The sequence below is a fragment of the Equus quagga genome, chromosome 6 (genome assembly GCF_021613505.1).
Source record: "Equus quagga isolate Etosha38 chromosome 6, UCLA_HA_Equagga_1.0, whole genome shotgun sequence".
Classification (NCBI taxonomy): Eukaryota; Metazoa; Chordata; class Mammalia; order Perissodactyla; family Equidae; genus Equus; species Equus quagga.
In genome coordinates this window covers 12,066,303-12,084,171 of record NC_060272.1, presented here as the reverse complement: position 1 = coordinate 12,084,171, position 17,869 = coordinate 12,066,303, and the positions used below count along the sequence as shown (strand labels likewise).

Here is a 17,869-nt window from a genome sequence, read left to right as displayed (position 1 = left end):
GAGGTGGGCAGTTGGGAATAAGCACCAACATTATGTTCAGGCTAGAAGATACAAAAGAATGAGGCCAAATTATATGATTGTTGGGAAATTTCCACAAAGTAACCCCCCCTCCCAACTTACACACATGCAGTTAATATTTGAAAAAGAAAATAATTCTCTTGACAACCGTTTTACTTTGAACATGGTGCAGGGAATGGAATATTATTTTAAACAGGGTCCAGGTGCCACTAGTTCAAAGATGGTTGATACTTGGTCATTTTTAGTGATGGGGTGTGTGTGTGTTGAGGGGAATGGGGTTATGAAAAAGACTTACTGTAATAGACACTGCTGTCCTGTTTTGAGTCCTGATAATTGGTTACAAAATACATTTGCTTAAACAAGTTACAGGGGAAATAAATACATGTATTTGCCCTCCTTGTTTCTAGCTGAAGGTAAAATGAATATTTGTGTGCATCATTAAGCTAGACACTCACCCTCTGTTCATCCGTACTACACAAGGTTCCTCTTCTAGCTGATTACTTAGCCTACCTCTTACTATGTCGAGGAGTTTTATGTTTCTTAGCATTTATTCCTAAGTCAGACACAACTTTCCCTCTACAGGAAAACAAAATTATGACATGGAAGCCCAGCTGGAGTGATACAAGATGGTCACTATTAGATTGACACTACATAGATGGTGGCACCAAATAGATGCCATTAATTTCCTATAGCTACTTAATAAGCTAATAAGAAGATGGCTGCACAATAAGAAAATCCGCAGAGGATGAATGAAATGATTTTGATTATGAACAGTTAGGATTTATAATAACATATTTTAACTTGGTGCATTTTGATGATAATGATTCCCCTGTGTATTTTATTGCAGGGAATGGAATATGTAGCTGTGGAAACTGTGAATGCTGGGATGGATGGAATGGAAATGCATGTGAAATCTGGCTTGGCACAGAATATCCTTAACAATTACATGGGAGAGGACTGGATTCTTATTTTTCTAGGCCATTAGAACATGTAAATGCAAAGGAAACCATGTATAATCACCACTAGGACAGGTCAAATAGACTATTTTATGTTTTTCTATTTCTGAATGCCTGAATTAATTCTGGATACCCATTAAAAATACGTTAAGCAAACTGATGTAAATAACGCCAGAAACAATTTCTCTTCCATAATTTTGTCAGTGGTTCTCAACGAGGGCAACTTTGCCACCCAGAAAACATTTGGCAATGTCTGCAGACAATTTTGATTGTCACACTGGGTGGGGTGGAAGGGCGTGCTATGGCATCTCGTAGGTAGAGGCCAGGGATGCTGCTAAACATCCTACAGTGCACAGGACAGCCCCCCGACAAAGAATTATCTAACTCCAAATGTCAATAGTGCCGGAGTGGAGTTGAGAAACACTGAATTACATTGTTGTTAGAAATGCACATCCCTACACAGGAAAGACCATATTTGAATCTAAGAAAAAGACATATCCGCACATAAATCCATCTGTCATCATATTTTTCCAGGATTCCAGACCTCTCAGCATTTCCCTATGGTGACAATGAAGACAAACACACATGAAGTATAACGTCGTGGGGGCCAGAGGACAGAAGACCAGTGCTTTTGAAAAAAAGACTGGTCATTTTTAGCTATTAAGTCATTTGTCTAGTCTCACTTTAAGCTCACAAAATAAGATTCTCGTAAGATGAAGGAAGAAACTATGAAACTATGAAAAATGTACAATTTAACAATTTTTAATAAATAGTGACATGAGTTTATACTCTGTGTCAATATATATTTATATTGATGACCTACTGATGATTAACAAAAAGAATGAATTTTTATTCAGGGGTATCCATTTTCTGTTACTAGAACATTTTTTAAACTGAGCAGAGGTTACATGTACAAGGAATCTGATTTTTCACTATTTAAATTACTCCATGGTAACTTGCCTTTTAAAAAGACAATATCTAGTTAGATATATAATGGGCCTGAAATATGCATTCATTTCCCTTAAAAGATTGTCTTATTTCTAAGGATACAAGACAAGAAGGGTCATGCATGCAAAGAAGTCAAGAAGAGATACTGTGATAAAATGGCACCAGTCTCAAAAGCTCAGAAGATTTAAAAAAAAAGTCTAGAAATGGTTTAAATAGAAATTACAAATATCCACTCAGTGATAGGAACAAAATGTTTATTTTCTTAATGGTGAAATTTTGCTCTGTATGAAATTCACATTGAATTATGAAAATGTACAATAATTCAGACTTCCCTTACATATTTACAGTTAAATCTACTTACACACATTAGTTTAGGCAACCATTAATTATTTAGAGCTAAAAAAGATCCACTTTTTTTCTAAATGTGAATTATATTTTGTAAAATCCTAGAATAATGTAACAAAATCATTTCCATATTGTTTAAGATGAAAATTTTTACTTGGAAATTTTACTTAATGATGTAAATATTCTAGAGTTATGGCTTGGACTTTATAAGTCAAATCACCAAAAATAAAGAAAATGTGTATCGGCTGAGTTACTTAAAAATTTAATACTGAAAATTATTTGAGAAAATTTAACTGATGCTGATTTTTATATACTAATAGTGTTCTCATACTTTAGTGGAATTATAAAATTATTATCTCTATCCTGAGATTGAGTGCAACCATTTTAGTTGTATCTGTGTTATTAAGTCTGTCAATTAATATATCCATTTTGTAAAAGGAGGGAAATATAAGCAATTAAGAAATAATATAGATTATATTCTTTCCTCTTCTCTACCTAAGCATTTTAAGCCTCAAACAAACCTGTTAGAATTGTTCAGTAGCAGTTTTGATGACTTATTTGATGATGCACAAACATGGAAATTCATTACATTATCTGGCCATCATAATACAGATGGCAGTCAAGCCGATCTATTGCAGAGCTCTGCTTTCTATAAAAGACCTGATAGTAAGTATTTGAGACTTTGTGGGCCACATACATCTCTGTTGCATATTCTTCTTTGTTTATTTGTTTGTGTTTAATACTTTAAAACTGTAAAAAAGAAAATAAAATTCTTTCTGAGCTCCTGTGCCATACAAAAATAGATGGCAAGCTAGATTTGGCTCACAGCTGAGCAGTAGGTTGCCAACCTCTGTTCTGGAACCCCCCTATGTCCCATCACATAACCGTAGATGTGTCTTATTTTTCTTATAATTCTCTATATTTATCCCTTTTCATTAATAACAACTACAACAAAAGTGCTTCTCTTTTTATATTTTCGTATAAGAAACGTCCTCAGCATGTATGTTTTTTACGAAAAAGTTTAGATATGGAGAAATTATTATACTATAAAGTTCAAAATGTGATTTGTCAAATTTTTTGACAAAGCTGAAAATATGTTACAGTCAGCTCTTTTCTGGGTTCATTTAACTACAAATTATTGAACCGAAATTGAGTTATAGCGTAAATCACATGGTATTAAACTCTAAGGAATGTTTTTCTTTTAAAACAGAAATATCTTCTTTTTACTTCTTTCTGCCTGCTGTAATATTTCCTTTGTGTGTGTGTGTGTCTGTGTGATTTTGACTCTAGCAAAACAAAATCAATAGATCTATTAAGAAGTGATTTAATTTACATGTTTAAGTTGGAAAAAATAAAATAAACATAGTTACATGTAAAGACATAAATTCTACCCTTCTTTAATGTGATTTTGCGCTTTGACTTTTGATTCCATTACTAAGATAGACACTCCCTCAAAAAATGTGCAGGGCAAGAACAAACTTGTGATAGGCGGAGGAAAATGTGCAAACCTCCTTGGCTTGTTCAATGTTGTAGGAAGTTATGGTGGGTAATGTCAATTGGGAAGGACGCAGCAAGTTTGCGGGTGGTGTTGGCACTAACCCTGCTTGGTCGGCAAATCATCGCTGAGGAATTTCCCACAAGGACTTTTCAATAAAATTCGACTAAGGGCCTATGACCTAAGAGGAGAATCATCATACCCCATTTTCTCCCTGGACCCCTTGAGCTAATCTAGATTCCTGCAGTCCATTGAAAGGAATGGCCCCACCCCCTCAAATGTCAACACACTCTCTGCCAGCAAACATTGGGATTAGACTAAATGATATAGAAAATCAAGAAAAAAACAGAAACAAAACATAACTCAGCCTTTGTTTGCAGACTCAAAACTTGGAAACCATACCCAGTATTCAAGAGAGTCAACAGGTCCTGTGCGTCATCTGGTAAGCTAAGAAACCTAAGCTATGAAATGCATTTTACTCCAAAGTAACACAGTTCACATCTGGATTTCGATATGCCTGCATTTAGCTCAATTGCTGTCCCCGGATATAGTCTTGTTCTGAAATAAAATTAAAAATAATTTTCAATTATTTTCACTTCCTTCTAAAGTGGATTTCTTAGTCAGTCTGGTCTCTTTTTCAAATGTTAATTCTCCCTCTAATATTATGGATCACACACGTCTAACTTAAAGAACAGGAAGTTTTTTTGTTGTTTTGTTTTGTTTTTTAACAGAGAACCAAATCTGATACTGCTCATCCCGAAAACATCTGACTGTTGTATCACTTTTGGCATTAAATAAGCAACTGGCCAGGTGTCATAAAGAAACTCTGCTTCCTCTCCAAGAGGCAAATAATTAGAAGGCCTGCAGCACGAGTCCTGTGGGCCCATTGTGGGGCCCCGGAAGCCACTCCCTACTCCAAAACACTCAGGGCAAGCAAACAGAGCAAGAATCTCTCCATTCTCCAGGATTTGTAATGAAATGATTCTCAGTACCATTTTACTCTTTAGGTAGGGTGGACCATTTGCATCTCTTCTATAATTTTTCCAAGTAAATATGTAGCAAAACATTTCAGAAAGCAAACTTATAGGAAAATAAAAGTGGTGTCACTCGAGGTATCGAAACAATAACCATTCCCGAGCACTGTTGAGGGATGTACGAAGCAATCAGCTACCATAACAAATCAGTAGAAATACCCCTCCCACACCAGATATGCATGCAAAAGGAATGTGATATTAGAGAGACTTCATACAATTGACATATGTACATGGAGGTACAAAACACACAGTCTGTAAATACAAATGAATTCCATCAGATTTACTATACAGAACATCAGTAATGACAGATTGCACTTACTTAATAACAGCAAACTTAATTTTTGAGGGGAAAAAATGGTGGAGTCTTATCCTGGAAAAATAGCAAGAGAGGTATTATCAAAGAGCTAAAATTTTCTTTGGCATGGTAAAGGGGGAAATTGAGTTTACCAACTTATTTACATGACATTTCTCTATATTTGTGGGTAATGCAATGCCATTTCATTACATAAAGTTGTTTGATGTTTTCTAAGATGCCTTCATATAAATATTTTATTCAATATGTTGTATTTGTGAATACAACAAATGATATTAAACACAGAAACTGTACAATGCAGACAAACTCTTGTATGTAAATTGAGTAATACATCCCAACAGTTCTTGATACACTGGTCCTACTACATGCAGTTCTTCAGTGCTGTCCTCGTCCCATGCAACAGGTGAGACCAGACACAAAGGAAACGATTGAACTAATTTACAAGTAACAAGGACCCCTCTGCAATATGTCTAAACATATATTAGAAGAGGGATAAATGCCCTTATAGACAACTCATATAAAAAACAAAACAGAGGTGCATGTTTACATAAATCTCAGTCTTTTACAAAAATAAATCTTGTCTTAATTTTAACAAACACACAAGTTTGCAGGAGACAAAGAAACCAGCAAGTAGGTAGGGCTGATTACCAAAAACAAATAGGCGGGGTTGTTTGGGATGTCTGTGTGTGTGTGTGTGTGTGTGTGTGTGTGTGTGTATGGTGGGGTAAGCAGTGTCTGTAAGCCCATCTAATTGGAATTTCAAGTTAAATTATTCATAGTTTGCCACATATTTTGGAATATATGTCTTTCTTAAATAATTGGTTAATGAAATTCATCTAATGTATTTTAACTTATCCTTTTAAAAACAATAGGCTCTAAAATGGCATAACCAGAAATCAGAATGGTCAAAGGAATAATTTTTTTGTATTTGTACTATAGCATTATCAGCAATAAATCTACTCAAACATTAGGCTAACTTTTTATTTATTAAAATGGAATCTGATATGAAAACGAAATAAGCATAAACAGTTAAATTTATACTAAATCTTTAATCAGCTAAGCAGGCCAAAATTTTTAAATGCTGGGCAAGGGCTGTCATGTAGACTTAGGAAAGCAGTGACAAAATAATTTCCCAGTAAAGACAGTGCAGGTGGGGAAGGGGTGACGGGTCACCCTTCCACATGGAAATAAGAACATGAGGCCAGTACATTGATCCCACATAGAGTTTTCTGTAAATGAGGTTCAGTTTGGTCTCAATTAACTCTTCTGAGGAGAAAACATTGAATTTTATTAAGTACACAGAGTTAACAAATATATTTCCAAACAGTTCAGTATTAAACATTTTGAAACTCTTTATATCCAATATTGAACATTTTGTATGGTTTCTTCACTGCATAGTCAACTATTCATGGCCTTTCTTAGTAGATGTCTTCCCTAAGCTCAGAGTTATTCAAAAGGAAATTAAGAAAGCAAAATAAAACACAAGCAAATCAAGTGAATGGACCAAAAACCTGATGTTTGAATGTGTTGGTTTGCCTTTAGTTTTATCTAGAATAATTCAACAGATTGCATTCGGAGATCATGGCAAGGCACCTCTACCCCAGCCATTGGGCACCCTGGGCCCCAACAAGCTGAGTTAGAGGTAGGGACCGGTGAAACACACAGTACCTGACTCAGCATGCTGAGCTAAAAAAAATATTTTTTCCTAATATGTCCAGTTTAAAAACTTGTCATTAAACACCAAAAATATTAAAGTCTAATTTGTAACTAACGTTTGCATTGCTGCTGCAGAAAAGAACACAACAGGCGCCTTGCCCATGCTCTGCTGAGTATGAGTGGAACACAGCCAAAACTGGGGATGGCATTAAGTTCGGTTCATTAAAAACAGGAAGGATTATTTCTGGAATGGATTTAGGTAGCGCAATTCTTGTAGGTTGTAATTATTGATTTTTCCTTTTTTTTTTTTCCCAAATAATGAGGATTAGTAGATGAAAAATGAACCTTAATCAGGCCTACAAGGCCTACAGAGTTCTTTGGACCCACTTTCTCAAAAACCAGTGGGTCTTGCTCGCTGGGCAAGGCAAATGTTACCATTACCAGTAAGCTTGTGATATGTATAAAACACACACACACACAAAGAAACTATAGGGGGGGTGTCAAACACGTATTGTAGAGAGCTTCCCATGGACAGTGTTTGACCCATTTCTCACCCCGGCAACCTCAGGAGTACAGGATCTGCTACTGGATAGAGCGTCTATGTGTGTTTAATTGATAGTGTGAGCCGGAGACAACACTCAATCTTTATAGATGCAATTTGTAATAATAGGTTTAGAAGGCTTCCTGATTCCCTGATCGCTCTCCGAGCTAAGCCAACCACAACATTTACTATTTAGAGGAACACAATCCCTGCAAAACATCACAGACAGTGGAGCGAGCAGCCCTGTAAAAACGGGAAGAAGAGAAATCCATAATAGCACAGGTTTACAGCGTCTAACTAGAAATTACTCAATAGTATTTGAGTGCTACAAAATTGAACTTAAACACATGGATTTCGCTGAAACAGGACTCAAAAAGGATTATGGGTAGCTGTCAGCAGGCAAAGTATCGAGTGTACTTGTGAAGTATGTCATTCACATGAAGTGTCACGGTCACAGAAAAGATATTAAAAAGGCATTCCATATCTGGTAGGGCATTCCATGGTCTGAGTTTAGCTGGTTATCCAGGTGTCTTCTTGTTGTGGGGGGTGCAACAGGTTGAGATTTATCCACTTGCAACCAAGAAGTTCGAGACAGCAAAGAGCAAGCATCCGCTTACTTCCAGCTGCTCCTCAGCCACGGAGCAGGAATGTCTGGCAAGGATAAATCACTCAACTGTGCTCGGGACGAGTAAGTCACAACACCTGTGAGGATCTGGCTATGTCGTCTTACTTTTGTTGACTGGTTTGCCTCCATTCATTATTGCAGACGCACTTGTGCTTTTACTTGGCGTCACCCCGGCCTTCGGGACCGTTTCTCCAACGTCATGCAAAGATGGTTCTCGGTACATGGCAACTAGTGACAGGAAGGAGGGCGTGAAGAAAGGAAGAGAAGGAAACATAAATTACTGGGTCAGGTGCAAGAATGGCCCGTTGACGCGCACACAGACCTCAGCAGTGTGCCCGATCCTGTGTTCCCTGAAGTCAAGCAATCCCGCTGGGAGACAATTCCTGTTTTAAAGCAGTAAAATCCAGCCCCCAAACAGAAGACATTACTTCCTTTGCATTCTCTGGTTTATGTAACTAAAATATATACATGGATGTGCATGGACTTTTGTCTAGGAGAGAAGGTGTAAATGGGAGCTATGGCCTCTTTGTGGGCCTAAGATATAAAACACACACTCACACGCACCCAAAGTATAGAAGAATGGCAAGCATTTAACCTCATTCTCTTTGTACAGCAAGGACACCCCGGACTTCCTTCCACTGCACAGTACTGTCAGCACTTGAACCACTCATTCCCACTCACCTTTTCAAGTCTAAGTATTTACACCCTAGATCATTACATTATTTTTCTCTCAAGTGGTTCAGAAACAACACAGTCACACTAGTGTCAACTTCACAGCTACACAAAGCAATAACAAAGACCTCACTCTTCTTAAACCAGGGCCCTCGGAGATCTCTGTTTATGTTTCCTCTTCTGCGATCATAGAAAGAGAGTCTGTGATATTTTATATTTTTTATGCCTTATTTTTGGATATATTAAAAGTCTATAATTGATGTCATATAAGGCAGAAGCATAGGACGGCAAGAGGGGAGGTGGGACTGACATCTCAGGAAGCCCTGAGGAATTGCCTGAATAGTATCTGGTGACATAATTAATCACAATAGTTCATGTGGCTTTTTAGAAAATGATTCTAGGGAATCCTGGAAAAGAACATTTAAGAGAGGTTGATGCTTGGGGAAAACTAGCTGAGTTAAAGTTATATGCCATAAGAAATACAAGTGAATTAGAGCTGCCTAACCTGCTTTATAGGTTTTTGAAAGTTTATGATATGTTGTGATGATAGTTAGGATAGTTAGGATGAACTACCAGATGAATTCTCCATATTCAAGATGGTAGAATTTTACCTTTGCAGCAATGCATCATGTGACTTTTTAGCAACACTCTTATTTGAAGTACATGTGTACCTCAGACCTATATTAAATGTCTTGGCAAGGTAGTAAAAGGGATTAATCCATATGCTTGAAACACTTTCCAATCTCTCACCTCTACTACTAACTCAATTAGGAGACAATAGCATCAGAGCATTAACCTTCATTGGCTATGGATGAAGTTGTGTAAGAGATATGAATGCCCCAGAGCATCAATAATTAATCAAGTACCTAATTTATCCTAACATTGCCCATTATATAATTTACATCCTGTATAGGTTTTGAAAATTTGAAAGTGATTTTTCTCTATCAATTACACTATGGGATAACCTCTATCATTATCATACTTGCTTAATTGTTTTTGGATTTAGACTAATGTTTTTTAGATTTTTAGACTTTGTTTTTAGACCGTCTGCTAATTATTTTAAAACATGATAAAAATACTGTTTTTCTCTTCCTCACATATACATACACACAGAACAAACACATACATACAAAGAGTCCCGTTTATGATTGAAACATCAAGTGACGTTATTCCTCCACACCTTTAGAGTCTCAGATATTTCCTGCTCGGTATACAAAATAGCTGGTTTCAAGATTTTGCCTCAGTTAAGAGATATAAAAGCCCTTTGGGCTTTTATTACATTGGTGCAACCAAGAGGTAAGGTTTCAGAAATTTAGTCAATTCCTAATGGTCCATATTCAAAACAAAAATTAATGAAAAGTGACAAAAAACCCAAGATTTTTGGGGAGCTGCTATGGACTTAGTTTTTTAATTTTTCAATTGCATTTGAATATTGATGAGTCTGATGGCCTCAAAATTTATTTAAAACAGTAAAACCAAATCATAGATGTGTTAATTTGGAAGAACAGAGAAACTCTCTGATTTCATCCTTCTACAGAATAATCAACTCATATTTCAGACTCTGGCATAATTTTTCCTTTCCTAGAGAGGTGGCTAATTGTTTGGGTTTCAATGATTTGTTCTAGAGGTAAATTTAATTAAGGGGGATAGTAAGTCAACATCATTGAAATTATGAAGGTAGTATTAACCAAGAAGAGTGTTTCCAAACGGAGGCAAACTGAAAGCTGAATTACACATTCACAGATAATTAAGAATTAACTTTCGACATTTCAAATTGTCTTATTCTTGTAGACAGAATATGGGTTATAAAACCAATATGCATGTTCTCTTGATGGTTAAGGCTCTCCTGTAGGAATAAAAGACAAAAAGAAAAACTGTCTAAGCTAGCTTAAGGTGTTTGTTTAGTTATGGTAGATCTAATTTTCTGCAATGGGTAAATAAAAGTATTTGAACAGAAAACACTTTTGAAAAGCCTCAATATCAATTTTAGTTTTGTAGTTCTCAAACAATTGTTACATAGATAAACATAAGTGACACTTTTGGCAGAATCCTTAATGAGAAGTGTTCAGATGTTTCTAATTAATTAACAAAACTTCTCAGCCTGCTCTCTGGGAATCTAATCAAAATAAATGTGAAGTCTTCACTGTTTACAAGTGAATGCAGATAAATTATAGTAAAAGAAAGAAATGCCACAAGTGAATTTACTAAACAATTATGCAGTTTAGAAGGGAGATACATAAAGTCAGCAGGTTCTTTAAGGGCCAAGCTGTTAACTCTTCCTTTTCTGTAATTATGACAATTCACATGTATATGATTTCTTTCACTTAGATAACACCAAAACGGGCAAATACTTTTATCCCATAATACTCAAAACTTAGGTTTTCTAATAATAGCCATTGTCACAGATTTATAATATCATTACAGATTTAAATTTTTTTAATTAATTAATTAAAATTATCTAGGGGTTAGAGAGGTTGGGGCAGTGAGGATTTCAGACATTAGAAGTGGTCGGAAAGGAAGTTTTTTATATATATATGTATATATATGCATCCCGCTAATTTGCATATATATGTGCATATGTATAGGATAACATGTATATATGTAAAATGTATAATTTGTATATATTATGTATATATATACACATAATATACACACACATATGCATATATAAAGTGTATAAAGGGCACAAATCTTAAATGCACAACGTAAGTAGACACCTACGCAACCACCACCCTGATCAAGATAAAGATAATTTCCAGCATTCCATGAGGATTCCATGTGGCCACGGTAGTTATTAATGTGAAAAATAAATGTTTAATAAATCTGATAAAGATAATGCAGACACCACACTCACCTTCCAATGGCTTGGGTAGAAAATGAGCTGCTGGTTTGGTTTTCTTTACTCTGTTTCCTTTCATAACTTGCCCTTCCTTATTCAATCCCAAAAACCAGGCTCTACCAGATTCCTGTTGTCTGTACAGCATAGATGAGTAGATTACATAATAGTTTTCAAAAACAGATTCTTTAAACTTGCATTCGGGGGTAAAAAGTTCCTGTCAAGAGAAAAGGAGGAGAAGAAAGTCAGAGGCAGCAAGGGGAGATTCACCGTGCTTTCTTGTCATTCCTCCAGAAGCATGGCCTCCGTGGTGAGGGAGCCAGCCCTTCCACACGGATCAGCAGACGGACCTCTTCCCGCACACACTAACTGTCCTCACACTGTTTTCACTATACAAGGAATAGAGAAGAAGCTGCTACTCTTGGGAAAACATATAGACAACAGTGTGGATGTCCTTTAATACGAAAATAGAAGACATGAACAAACTCAAAAGAGTTTCACTTAAACAGAATACAACTCAACCACAGCATAACGAGAAAGGACACAAGAAAGTAGCATCATATAGTCACAATAAACTAAACAAAAATAAAATATATATTAAGATATTTGCTAATCTGTTTTCAATATTTCTAGAGGAATATTTATACGATACTTTAACACTTGCCAGTTGTTAACTGAATTACTGATATTATGGGGAGATACATTCTACCTACAAAGAGACAAACTGCAACCTCAAACTAAAACTATGACAATCCGCTTGCACACAAACTAGCCACTGGAGCTGAGGCCAGGGGTCCTGTTAGCTGGTCATAGTGAGAGGAGCTGAAAATAATGAACTGATTGCATGGTTTGGAGCCCACTGGAACTCTTGAAGAGAAACTTCAAACACCGCCCTGAATGAAATCCACACAGCATTTTTGGAAAGAGTGCAATGAGTTAAATGCCATGGCACTCAATGCCATGATTGACACTGATTGATGAGTAGCCCAAAGCTTACAACTTTATGACTCTCTTTAATAACGCAAATATTCAAGATGGCTTTTACATACTTCTAACATTTATTATTTTGGAATGAATAATAATGAATATAATATCGTGTATATTTGTAAAAAATTTTTCAGGGTACAACCTACACAGGAATTTCTGATAGCCCTCTATTACAAATAATTTAAAAATTCAGCTTTCCGAGTTATAGACCATGGAAGCCACTTAATCAGTTTTTGTGGCTGTTTTAAATACGCTCAGTACTGTGCTATTCCATACATATATGAAATACAGATGAAAAATGGAGATTTGTCATTGATCTTTTTAAAAATATCACTATACTTGAGAAAATATACACAAGGTCTTCATTTCACCTTAATAGATTGTTGACTGCAGAAAATAATTTGTGTTTTTCTTTTAAAAAATTATTTTCTATACACATTCTGAAAAACACAGCCTTTAGGGACTAAAAATTAAAACTTTTAAGAGTTAAAGTCGGGGCCAGCCTGGTGGCGCAGCAGTTAAGTGTGCACATTCCGCTTTGGCGGCCTGGGGTTCGCTGGTTCGGATCCTGGGTGTGGACATGGCACCGCATGGCACGCCATGCTGTAGTAGGTGTCCCATATATAAAGTAGAGGAAGATGGGCATGGATGTTAGCTCAGGGCCAGTCTTCCTCAGAAAAAAAAAAGAGGAGGATTGGCAGATGTTAGCTCAGGGCTAATCTTCGGAAAAAAAAAAAAAGAAAAAGAGCTGAAGTTATGCTAACCATAATAAAGAGTGTGACATTATTGCTTGTGGAAATGCTCTTTCAAAATTTCCCATGAGAGTGTGAATTATCAAATGATGTCTTTGCAGGATACAATTTATTCAGAGCGCCCCATAACTTTAACTAATAGTTTAGCTAATAGTTTTCCAAGGGGAACAGATTTTGTTAATGGCAGATGCTTTTCATGACAAAGATGACAGATCCAGTGATTAATCTGATGAGATTAAAATAGCCCAAAGACAGGCTTAGCCTCCTCCCAAAGGAATGTATGTAGGCCTTCATTTCTCAGAGATGTGCTCCCTAGGGTTTGAGTGAGATCTCATCCAGATAAATGTTCTAGCCTTCCACTAATTTCTATTCTTCCAAATATCTTCCTACTAATTGTCTCACTAATAAATAACAGTCTCCAGACTGTGCTTCAAAGAGAAGACTGATAAAAGGGTGCATGTCCATACACTGTGGGAGGAAAATAAAATGGAATGCTGTAAATCTGGCTTATCCTCAAAATACTAATAAATATAACATATTGGTTGAAAGTGCACCTTCTAGGACAAACAGATTAGACTTTGGCATGTCACTTGTGTTTTTACCGAGACAAGCCAAGGCATGCAAGCATATCATTTACTAATTAAAACCTGTTTCAAAACCAATTGGGAGTGCGGTGCTAAGAGCTGACCCAGTAGGTCACTCAGGGGTCAAAGGAGCTGGCACTTGCCTTCTGGGATATCAGGTCTCTGCCCATAGCCTGTTTCACCTTATTGAGAGGATCACTGAAGACTGACCCTTATCTAGAGACAGCAGGGCCTCAGGCTTTGGAAATGCAGGTCCATAGTGTAGCCAATCCTCATTCTCATCTGATCCTCACCACCATAATGCAGGAAACATGGCAGATGCTGCTTGCAATACCATCTGCAAATTAGAACTGCATTGTCTCCGCTCTGAGTTGACTAAGTTGAGGATGAAAGAGAATGAAGACCCTTGATGTGGAGAAGTTATTTATTCTCAGAATGTGTCTTAGTATACGTCTGATGCTAAGTCTTTTTAGGTAAAATACTTTTGCGTCTTAGGGCTCTAAGGAAGTCAATTCCACAGCCTCTTTCTGTGAGCTGTGCCTGTGACTTCAGAGATAGGTGATTCTTTCTGTCTCCCACAGGGAGAGCCATTGTCTTCAGTTGCTTGTGATGGTGGAGACTAGTCAGTACATTTTCAGCCTCCTTAATTCTTGGTTAAATAATTAATGTGAGCGCGCACACACACACACACACACACTATGTTCAAACGTACAATTAGACAAAGATCTAATACATTTTACTGGACTTCTCTAGACTTTTCAAGGATTTAATCTGCCCATCAAATATTAAAGTCCAAAATAATCACAGCATTCCCAGGAGAACTGATAGGACTAATGAAAGCTGAGATTAGTTACTATTTATTTGGTGTCATAAGGGACAAATATACTTTCAATATGCAAATGGGAGGCAGTGGAGTAGAGTGACTATGAACACCATCTGTGGAACCAGACCTCCCAGCCCCGCTCCTTACCAGCTGTTGGGGAAATTACCTAACCTCTGGGCTTCAGTTTCCTCACTTTGAAAAAGGGTACAAAAATCATAGGATAAAACAGGGTGATTTTGAGGATGGAGTGAACTAATATTTAGAAGAGGACCTGGCATATAGTAAGCACTCAATATTTCTTCTTAAAAAAAAAACCATTACTTATAGTCAAAAATAACTGTGTATCAGTTATTTCAATTCTAACAATATTTCAGCAAACCAAAATTTAGCTAACTGATTAGTCAATGAGCACAATTTTATACCAAATATTGGACACAGCTTCAGATATACCAAAATGAACATATTCAAAATGAACAAGATTCTGCACTGAAAGAATTTTGCTAAAATTCTTGTGCATAAAAATTGACACTAGAGTGTAACATTTGCTGTGGCAGACTTACTTTCAGAATACTAGAGGGATTTTTGGTGGAATAAATGGTATTGTGAAGGATGAGGGGTGGGAAACGCTGTGGTACATTTGGAGAACTATGATTAGTCCACTACTGAGACTTTGTAGGGGCAGAAAGGGCGAGGAAGGCAGGTTGGAGAAACATGATAGGGGACTTAGACACTGAAAAACAGGTTAGATTTCTTTTAAGCAAGAGGTAGACATGTAGGTTTCTTGAATAAGCAAGGGAATAATGGCATAGCCTGATTAGTATTTTATAAATACAAATTTGTTGTCAACCTGGAGGATGGTTTTGAGAACTTAGTGTGTGTATCACTTGGATTTGAAAATTGTTTGTAGGACATATGTAGATGTGTGTTCACGCTAGTAATTAGTATTAATATAATAATCAATGATGCACAAAATAAGAGGAGAAATAACCCCAGAATTACAACACGTTACTAAATTGAGTTCTAAACATCTTAGTAGTCAAGACAAAAAGAGAAAGGCTATATGTTATAAAAATTATTGAAAACAGAAAATCTTTTCATTTTCTTGGCACTAACTTCTAAAAGGCATTTCCTTGCAAGGAAAAAGTGACATCAATCGACATAAACAAAAATGCTCTTGATAGTAATTGTACAGGTAATATAGTTTTGTGTTTGAGTCCTACAAGAGGCTTTAGGGAGACATATGGAGTGAAAAGTCCCATAGGTGGGACTTCGAATAATTGTAACTGAGGAGATCTCCAGGGATCATGTGCACAACAGGGGCCACAAAGTCAAATGTCTACACTGACCAGGCAGATACAATAGTGAAGCAGGCTGGAGTCATCACGGCCCCAGTATGAGGATAAATGCCCCCTACTCAAGGTTGGTGATGAGCAGGCAGAGAGAGTGGTAGAAATGATGGTAAAAGAAGCAGCTGTTCCTCACACTAAATCTCCTTTTAGTGGTGTCAACTATTTCTTGGTTCTCGTTCTTGTTTTTCAATATAGTGTGGACCGGAGGCTGAGACAGAGCCTCTGAGTCTCTGGTTTGAGATCTCCAATGCAGAATGGCCAGAGAAGGATTACAGGAAGAAGGAATCCCACTGGCTGATCAGCGCAACCCTAACCTAACTTAGGGTTTTTATACATCTGAGTAATACAATGACTGTGCCAGTGAAACACTTGAAAACTGGCAGTGATGATATGAGAATGTTTATTTAAATTTAAGCTTAAATACAAATGCTTCAAAATTGCCAAAATGAAATATATAAGGAGTTTGTCAGGTCTTTTTCTCATCTTGCCTCCTATATTTAGAACCACCAACACGACCACAACAAAATCAACAGTTGAGTTCTAGCAGAAGCTTAAATATTAATTTGTATCATTGCCAAACGAAATCATCAAATCACAGAATAGAAAAACACAACAATTAAACAAAAATTTCATATCTCCTTTTATGTTGTGGTTGTTTTTGAGATGAAAGCACCATCTGTGGTGTCCTTATTATCTTAACAGGAGCAGCAGAATTTCTCTTTTGAGGGAAATGAATTGTTTAGGAAAATACCCTGATGGGCCATTTGCATGTATAAAGCTAGGCTTCTGGGTTCAGGATGAAAGGAGAAGGTGGAGGGAAGGGAGGACCCATGTTCCATAATTCATAACCAAAGAATTAGCCATAAACCCAGATAATTCAGCATAACCATAGCCTAAGAACTAAAAGTGACCTTGAGAATATAACTCAGTGGTCAGCAAACTATGGCCTATGGGCCAAATACAGCTGCCACTTGTTTTTGTAAATTCACACTACAGAGTTCAGAGGCGAGTTGTTCAGACAGAGATTATATGGCCTCAAAACCTAAAATATTTACTGTATGGTCTTTTGCCAAAAAATTCTGTGAACCCTGATCTAAGGTAAATTTTGAGGACTTTCCAATTTAGGTAATTGGGGGTGGAGTTGTTAATCCAATTTCAAACTCCTAAGGAGCTAAGTATTCCCAAGTTACACTTGGGTTGCACTTATTTTCACGTACACAAATGTATACAATTTGAATCAGAGTTTTCATCAATTTCATGCCTGGAAAAGCCTTTATGGTGTGTTGGGAGACCGGGCTTCTGGTAAGAACAAGCAAGTAGTAGCCCACAAATTCCATTTAGTGACTACATCACCTTTGCTTTTATCTATGACTAAATTAAAGTTATGTTTGATTAGTATCTGTGAATTTGCCTACCATCAGCACCACTGTTTCAAAGAGAAAAATATAAAAACAGTCATTCCAGACAAATTTACAGCATTTATTAGAATAAAAGGAAATTCCAAAGTAGATTAAAGAGAGAGGGTAGAGAAATGATATTAGACATTAGTAGCAAATAGCACATAATAAATACACAATAAATACTAGCTATTAATATTCTATTAACTTCTATGTTTGAGAGTCATCAAAAAACTCAGTCTCCTCTCATCAACAGCCTAATAATAACCCTGACCCTGAACTTCTTATGAATATTTCTCTCCAGACTGACACTGAGAAGAGGAGGGAGCTTCAGATTTCAAGTTCTTACTTGGAGAATAATAACAAATCACAAAGATTTCTTGCAAATATCAAATAAGACAATAGAGGTATGAAATGATTTGCAAACTGTAAACTTGGTTATAGTTAGAAACTATAAATTGAATCGAAAAGTGCAACTCAAATGTTAATTGTTACCACGAACAAGGTAGTAGTTATTTAATTATCCTTAACAGGTTTC

The 17,869-nt window shown here is 36.5% G+C and overlaps 2 protein-coding genes across 2 annotated transcripts in view; one reads left to right on the top strand and one right to left on the bottom strand.

The window, feature by feature from the left end:
• Positions 1-3,673, top strand: part of ITGBL1 (integrin subunit beta like 1) — a 207,382-nt gene extending 203,709 nt beyond the window's left edge. Inside the window, exon 11 of the mRNA XM_046664856.1 lies at positions 866-3,673. Within this exon, the coding sequence (XP_046520812.1) occupies positions 866-957 (92 nt within the window). The 3' untranslated portion in view covers positions 958-3,673. The remainder of the gene's footprint in view (positions 1-865) is intronic.
• A 4,349-nt stretch (positions 3,674-8,022) lies between these two features.
• Positions 8,023-17,869, bottom strand: part of FGF14 (fibroblast growth factor 14) — a 167,532-nt gene continuing 157,685 nt past the window's right edge. The window contains exons 4-5 of the mRNA XM_046664912.1: positions 11,458-11,656; positions 8,023-8,159 (exon numbers count right to left, since the gene is read on the bottom strand). Of these exons, the coding sequence (XP_046520868.1) occupies positions 8,023-8,159; positions 11,458-11,656 (336 nt within the window). The remainder of the gene's footprint in view (positions 8,160-11,457; positions 11,657-17,869) is intronic.